This window comes from Patella vulgata, chromosome 4 (assembly GCF_932274485.2).
Source record: "Patella vulgata chromosome 4, xgPatVulg1.2, whole genome shotgun sequence".
Taxonomy (NCBI): domain Eukaryota; kingdom Metazoa; phylum Mollusca; class Gastropoda; family Patellidae; genus Patella; species Patella vulgata.
The window spans coordinates 83,215,657-83,223,741 of record NC_065882.2 but is presented as its reverse complement, the minus strand read 5'-3'; the positions used below and the strand labels follow the sequence as shown (position 1 = coordinate 83,223,741).

The 8,085-nt window shown below is 39.5% G+C and overlaps 1 protein-coding gene across 1 annotated transcript; it reads left to right on the top strand.

Annotated features, from left to right (window-relative positions):
- Positions 1-2,102: 2,102 nt before the first annotated feature.
- Positions 2,103-6,041, top strand: LOC126817504 (alkylsulfatase). The gene is made up of 4 exons (XM_050544519.2): positions 2,103-2,502; positions 3,302-3,441; positions 4,171-4,323; positions 4,867-6,041. Exons 1-4 carry the CDS (start codon positions 2,121-2,123, stop codon positions 5,011-5,013), a joined length of 822 nt encoding a protein of 273 aa, XP_050400476.1. The 5' UTR covers positions 2,103-2,120; the 3' UTR covers positions 5,014-6,041.
- The last annotated feature ends 2,044 nt before the right edge of the window (positions 6,042-8,085 follow it).

The window sequence follows — 8,085 nt, the reverse complement described above, 5'->3', positions numbered from 1 at the left end:
GGTCGCCTGTTCAACCTCGTGGGTTTTCTCCGGGTCACCGGTTTCCTCCCACTGCTAAAGATCCCTACGCCCAAGCGAATTATTGAAATAAAATTGAACCATGTGTTAGTCCCGAAATGACCTAGTTTGTGTCGAGTGGACGTTAAACCCCATTTCTCTTTCTGTCTGTCTCTCTCTCTCTCTCTCTCTGTATGGCATAGAGAACTTTGAGTATAATATACCAGATAACTTTGTGTATAATATGTAACGATTTTAGTCAAATAAATCAATCAAATTTTCTTGATATTTTTGTATATCTTCGACCCACTTGATGTAACATTTTAGTTCATGTGACCCCTGAATCGAAATGAGCTTGACAAATGAAATAAAATGGGGTTTAGCGTCCTACTGTTCTGCTCCTAAACTGGGCTAATGAAGACGGGCATACGCCATACAGTGTGCTATGAGGGAAATTTTTGCCCGGGCAGCGGCGCTACGGCCTACTCTTATATCGAATTCCAATTGCCAAGGGATCTTTTACGTGCACGCCAATATGTACACGGTACCTCGGTTTTTCGTCCCATCCGAACGACTAGACAGCTGTCCTTGTCAGGCCCTCCGTCCTGCATCACCGACAAGGGGAAACCACGCCGGAAAATCTGGATGAATTTTCTCGGCCAATGCAGGGACCGATTACCCGACCTCCAGGCTAGCGAGCCAGCGTCTTACCCACTTAACCATGTGATTCCCGAAATGAGCTTGACACCCCTGAGATTGTCTGGCTTGCGGTCGTGGGTTCGATCCCTGGTGTGAGCGAATGTGCCCTTGTCAACCTCGCGGGTTTATTCCGGTTACACTGGTTTCCTCCCACAGGAATTATTCCTGCGCTTATGTAGGGCCCCAGGGCAAAAGATTCGGTCATGCCACACCATTTGCATACTGTAACTGCTTTATTATGATGATTTTATTTGTTTATAATTTTAACACTTTATCTGTGAAGCAAGAGGGTGAGAGAGAGAGAGAGAGAGAGAGAGAGAGAGATTTACTTTAAAAAGATGTTTTTTAAAATGTTATTTCAAGTATTAAATAAAACATTAGCATAGATTTAGAACCAGATTGCAGAAACAACAAAATTATTACTTACATACTGATATCTATACTTATTGATTACTACAATACATCAATTAACTAGTAAACACGGCCTTATTAGGCCCATTAACTGACAAATTAACTAGTAAACACAGTCTTATTGGGTCCGTTAATTGGCAAATTAACTAGTAAAAACAAGTGTTTGAATGTGGGTGTGGGTGTTTTTATGACGCCTAATTCTCCATTTAATAAGAATTAAACTTTTCTGGTTTTACATATCTTATTGCAAATAATTAACAAAGGAATCAGGACATCATAAACTTTCTCATAACAAGGTGGATACTATCGTTTTTATCAAGAACATGATTCGGTAAATCTGTTTCAATAAACTCAATAAATGAAAACCCGTGTTAATTGCTAAATGTGTGTGTGAAATAGCTTTAGTAACGTGGGGTCATCCTGTTACACATCCCACCCCACCATCACCACCTACCACCCCATGCCACCGCGCGCTTTTGTTCTCACGCCAGTAGGAGGAGTCAAGCATGAGGATTATCAAATACAAAAGGATTAAAACTATAGTTAAGTAGCTTCACGGATATCTATCTACGACGTTAATTAAGAGTGTGTTTTAATTGGCAACCATATTAAGTTTGACAACAATCTCGCTTAATCATGCCTGTAGCCAATTATCCCATCAACCTGGAAGCCATTTAAATGTAAACTTTGATAAATTAGTGTCGAATACTAATATATATAGCATTGTTTTAACCAGTGGACGCAAAACTCTAGGAAAGAAGAAGAAGGAGAAGAAGTCTATATAGGCCTACCTGTCTACGTTATCACCCTTGGTGGAAGTAGACGTAAAACGTAAGGAACGGACGAATCAATCTATTTATGAGTGAAAACGAACGTTAAATCACATTTACAGTTTTTTTTAATTTTTCACTTTATTATGAAAATATAAGATTGGCGTGACGAAGTATCTAATACAAATAGGCGAATCATCTTTCATTGATACGAAACGTCTTTATAAATTGAATCTTTAGCTAATGGAGGAAGAAATGGAGTATCGTCCTGGCAAAATCGGAGTTGAAGTACGTGGAATTGACCTGAAGAAAAATGTGCCAGAGGAAATTATAGAAAAGATCAAAAAGGACGTGCATGTACATAAACTTCTTATATTTAAAAACCAAGGCGTGATAAGCGGCGAGCGACACGCGGAAATAAGCCGTTGGTTCGGGGAGCTCGAGTCTACATTTTATAAGCATGAAAGATCCCCTCATCCAGACGTTTTCCGGGTTTCTAATGACAGCGTAGAAGGATGTCGTGGTGTTGGACGAACCGGTTGGCATATTGATGGCAGTTTTATGAAGCAACCGTTTAGATTTGCCATTTATCACATGGTGTCTGTTCCACGAGAAGGAAGCACAGGTAAGCGCATTTATTATTATAAAATAGCCTTCAATATCCAGTCTCTCAGGTTTCCCAGTTGAAATTAACTCGGCTATAAGTCACTACAACCCACTCTTGTTATTGTTTCTACCCCCGCCTGAGTGTTAGAGCATCTGTAAATATACTGCCGATGATATACGGGATCACGTTTTTTTGTTCAAATATTTGTCAAATCTTTCAAACACCGTTTAAAATTGATAAAATTAATACATTATAGTATAGTATGCCGTAGCCTACTACTTTTTAAAATTTAAAAAAAAAATCAATATGACGATTTTAGACAAGACAAATGATAAGTTTAAGAAACTGACAATAGACTTGATTAAATAGACGAATTGCACACAATGCTGCAAATTTTAATGTAGTCAAAAAGTAGGAGGTTTTATTACTATATGACGTATGCCCGTATGAAGACGTATGGCCAGGTAGAGCATAACAAGAAAAGAACGTTAAACCCGTACTATTTAGAATGCCCCTAGCCCTTGTCAGCGGTGCAGGACGTAGGGCCGATAACGTATCTAGTTGTTCGGATGGGACGAAAACCGAGATCCCGTGTACACATTGTTGTGTATATACGCATAAAGAACCCATGGCAGTTGAAATTCTATATAAGAGTAGGCCGTAGCGCCATTGTCCGGGCAAAATTACCCCCATAACACACTGTATGGCGTATGCCGGTCTTCATTAGCCCAGTCGGAGCAGAACAGTAAGACGTTAAACCCCATTTCATTTCTGTTTAGAATGCTGCACGTGATATTTTTTTTAAATTTTTCTACAGCCTTTATATCTCTCCATGATTTGATTAACCGTCTACCGAGAGAGAAGAGAGATAAATGGAATTCTCTATGGATGGTTAGTAACGGCCATTATGACGTCATCCATCCTCTCATATATCCACATCCTTCAACCGGTCAACCTGTAAGTAAAATATCCTTTATATTCACCTCCATACATACAGTAGTCGGACTGTTAGGCCAGTTTACAAGTGTGTGTTTCCGCCGGTTGTATGGAAACGGTCCAACATCATTAATGTAATGAGACCGTTTCACAATCTGAACGACAGACTCACCCTACCTGCAGAGAAGTGACTCTGACACAGTGAATAGCCATGATATCAATATGACGTTATCTAAACGTCACAGGTCATGAGGTCACACCAACAAACAAAATGTAAACACCATCATTATGATCATTATCAACATTACAAGACACAATGTTACATTGTAAACAAGAGTCTTCTTGCAGCCTTTAGGACTGTATAATCCGTACAAAACGTCTTATCGCTTCTTCCAATGATTTTTCACAAAAATAACATCATCTACAACTCTAGCAGGGCCGGCGGAAGCAATTCTTGATTGGGGGGGGGGGGGGGGCTTCCATCCTAAGTCCTTATAGGCGTGGGTTCAGGGGCCACAATAACCTGGAGAAAAGAGTACTTGCGGCCAAATTATTGGGGGGGGGGACCCGTGTACATCTTGGCGCGTGCACGTAAAAGAACCACTGACAGTTGAAATGTAACTGACGTCCGGGAAAAATTTCCCTCATAGCACACTGTATGGCGTATGCCCGTCTTCATTAGCCCAGGTTAGGAGCAGAACAGTAGGACATAAAACCCCATTTCATTATTATGTTATGTTTTTGTTCCAGACAATGTGTTTCCATTTAGGCATGATAGCCGAAATTGTATCTGATGTCGGCCATTTTAATGAAAGAGTTTTTGACGACGATGAAACTAAGGATGTATTAAATGATATTTATACAGAAATAAACAAAAACAAAGATCTCATCTATAAACATCAGGTAAATTGTATTATAATATGTACGCTTCGGAAGGCGCGGGCTCCCTAGTCACGAGGACCCGTGTTCGTTCCCGGTGATGGACGAGACAGTTCGTGGGTATGGATGGCCGAATGGTTAGCGCGTGCGCACTGTATCATAAGATCTGCCATTGAGTCAACTGACGTAGTTTCGATTCCCCGGTTGTACGTGACAAGGAGTAGGGACGCCAGTTCAACCTGGTGGGTTTTCTCTCCCCCCCCCACCCCCAAGGGGAATTATTGAAATAAAAATTGAACCATATGTTAGTCCCCCGAAATGACCTAGTTTATGTCGAGTGGACGTTAACCCCCCCCCCCCCCTCTCTCTCTGTCCCTCACACACTCTCTCTCACACACACTCTCTCTCTCTCTCTCTCTCTCACACTCTCTCTCTCTCATTATTTGAAAAATCACTTGAATTATAATATTATTTATTGTAATTTTTTGAGAAATAACCCGATATTTAAATGTATATATTGTAATATTCAAGAAATCATCTTATATTAAATTGTATTGTTTGTTTCAGTGGGAAGAGGGGGATTTTATAATATCAGACAATTTGGCTGTTGGACACGAAGCTACACCAGAAACCCAATATCCCGTTTCACAAGTTGGACTCCGAGTGTTACACAGGTCGACAATAAAGGGCGTCAATTCTCCTTCTAAAAGCTGATTCCAATATTTCTTCCTCTTTTAAATAACTAATAATTGTAGAGTATTTTACGCTTCCGGTTTTATTATTAAGCAATAATTGTGATATTAATTGTGATATATTTTATGTGCTTTAACATGCCTGTAGTGGTGTTTTAATAATAACCAAGTTTGGTCTAAAACAATGTAGCACCCGGCAAACCTCGACAGTTTCCGGTACCCTACATTCGTAGAATTACCAAGGTTTGCCGAATGACAATGTAGTGCAGAGGTTTAGTGTCGCGAGGACAAAAGACTCAAGTAAAAGGCCCAGAAATGAAATCTGTGAGACGGGAAAACATTTTAGATATGTGAAATCAGAAGTAATAAACTGTGCAGGGTTAGTGTGAACCAAAGTTAACGGTTATAATTTTAAAAAAAAATTAATTTGAGGATGTATTGGATGTCTCCTGAAATGTACCACTGCCCCCTTCCTAGATATACGAGCAAGAAAGAGCTTTTAAGATTCTCAAACTTTTTAAATTTATAGTTAGGCTATGCTTGTCAAAAGGAAAGAAACGATTGCTCCTACTGGAGTTATTTCCCTTTGTTATTAGCAATCTTTTTAGGTGTGTCACGCAACAGTTACATTTATAGCCTATATGACGTCAGTGCCTGAATCAATGTGCTGAAATGTTTATGGCTATCGATCTTATTGTATAAAACGAACCTAATCGCGATATAAAATATTTTTCCCAATGTGGATATTAGTGGTATTCCAAGAGGACAACAAATATATTCAATAATACTTCAAGATTTTTATTGTTATAATATTTTATCTTTCCCTGGTGGATATGTATTCATATTTGTTTGTAAATTGTTTGTTTTTGTCTAAGGTGTAATTTTTAAGATTTTGTTTAACTTTTTAAGTAATCCGCTTTGAGAATATTTATGTTATATTAAGATGTAATACACCTATATATATATTTATAAAAACAGTTATATGTAGGCCTACTGGTAGACTGAAATTTTATCTATAATATTTATAGGCTACAATAAAATATGAAATAAAATATGAAATAAAATAAAAGGGAGTTTAAGATCCTACTATTTTGCTCTGACTGAGTGTGCCATGCGATAAATTTTTGCCCGAACAGCGGCACCACTGCCAAGGGATCTTTTACGTACACGCCAAAGTATACATAGGACCTTTTTGCTATTGAAGACGAACATATGAGAGAAAGATAGAGAGATGAGGGTTAACGTCCATTCGACACAAACTTAGGTCATTTCAGGACTAACACATTGTTATAATTTATTTCAATATTTCGCTTGCACGTAGGGGTCTTTGGCAGTGGGAGGAAACCGGAGGACCCTGTAGAAAACCCACGAGGATGGACAGGCGACCCTACTCCTTTTCACGTACAACCGGGGATTCGAAACCACGCCAGTTGACTCAATGACAGGCCTTATGATACAGCGCGCACGTGTTAACAATTCGGCCATCCAACCCCTCGACGATCATATGCCCTGCAGTGTTGAAAATTTATCCCAGACAGCAGCGCTATCATCTACTCTTATTTCGAAAACCAACCGTCAAGTGCACACCATCGTTTACAAGGACTTTGTTTTTTTTTTGTCCCATCCTAACGACTAGACGCCTTTGCTTCCTTGCCAGGGCCCCCTGACAAGGGGAAACCACTCCGGAATATCTCTAGGACCTTTCTCGACCAACATCGTCAGCGAATCAGAGACTCAACCTCTTTCTCTTGTATACCCTAATAAAAACTTATCTAGATGGGGGGGGGGGGTTGGCCGAATGGGTAGCCTGTGCGCGTTGTATCATACGGTCTGTCATTGAGCCAACTGGCGTGGTTTCGATTCCCCGGTTGTACGTGACAAGGAATAGGGTCGCCTGTCCAACCTCGTGGGTTTTCTCCGGGTCCTTCGGTTTCCTCCCACTGCTAAAAACCCCTACGCGCAAGCGAATCATTAAAATAAAATTAAACCATAATATGTTAGTCCCGAAATGACCTAGTTTGTGTCGGGTGAACGTTAAACCCCATCTCTCTCCCTCTCTCTCTCTCTCCTATATAGATTGTATAATTGTATTTTTGGACCATCAAAATGTTAGTTTTTATACAATTGCCATCTGAACTGGATAAGAATCTGGGATATTGGTATACCCATTTTTTTTTCAAATATGTACGTTTTCTTTTTGTGTGTGTCAATGCAATCTGATCCTTTTTAATTTATTCCTTGACCCTAAACATGTAGAAGCTGTTTTCAATTCAAAGTGGTTTAGAAGCTGATATATAGGTTTTTACATAGTGGCAATCTGAAAGATCTAAGGTGACCGCCATATTGTAAATGGAGGAGGTGGTAAAAAGCCGAGGTTTTAATTTAAACATATTTTATTGATCATAAATCATCAAAGGGATGAGAGACAAGTGAATTCACTTACAAAGCTGAAAACCAGGATTGTCCGGAATGTTCACATCCTTGTCAAATCTGCTCCTAACCTGCCAGACTACTGTCGAATTTCTTTGAACATTCCCATGATCTTAATCCAGATGAAGAGACACACCGTACGCTATCCCACTTATGAGGTCCCTTTCCCCGTCCACATCCCCAACCTCAGGAAGATGAAAGTGTGTTTTAGACGATGATGGATGTTTACATACTCCTAGCAGTGTTTCGTTTGATTATACCTAATCCCACTTAACACAGCTGTAAAGGAAGCAAACTTCTGTTCCAAATTATGACTGATCAATAGTCCGATTAACAACCAATAGCTAACTGCGTAACAATATCATTACGCTTTAAATAGCGCTCCATAGTGGACAAAATATGTTTACATAAGGTTACGCCATGACTCACGTTTTTATTATTCCCAATTACCCAGTGCATAGCAGAATACGAGGCTATCAAAACGAATACAATGTAAACAATACTGTTTGGAGACGAACAATACTTTCACCGTTTTTAATATCTTAAATCACTGTCCAAAGTTTTAGAGAAGACCCCAGGTTAAATGAAGGCCTGTCATGTTGCTGTACTTGGGATAGATTTGATTGAACGGAAAGAATAGACACACTCCCTCAAAAGCTCAAGT

Coding starts and splice junctions, on each gene's coding strand:
- LOC126817504 (XM_050544519.2), top strand. CDS start 2,121: ATGGAGGAAGAAATGGAGTATCGTCCTGGCAAAATCGGAGTTGAAGTA. Junction 2,503..3,301: donor TCCACGAGAAGGAAGCACAG/GTAAGCGCATTT, acceptor ATTTTTCTACAG/CCTTTATATCTCTCCATGAT. Junction 4,324..4,866: donor ATCTCATCTATAAACATCAG/GTAAATTGTATT, acceptor TGTTTGTTTCAG/TGGGAAGAGGGGGATTTTAT.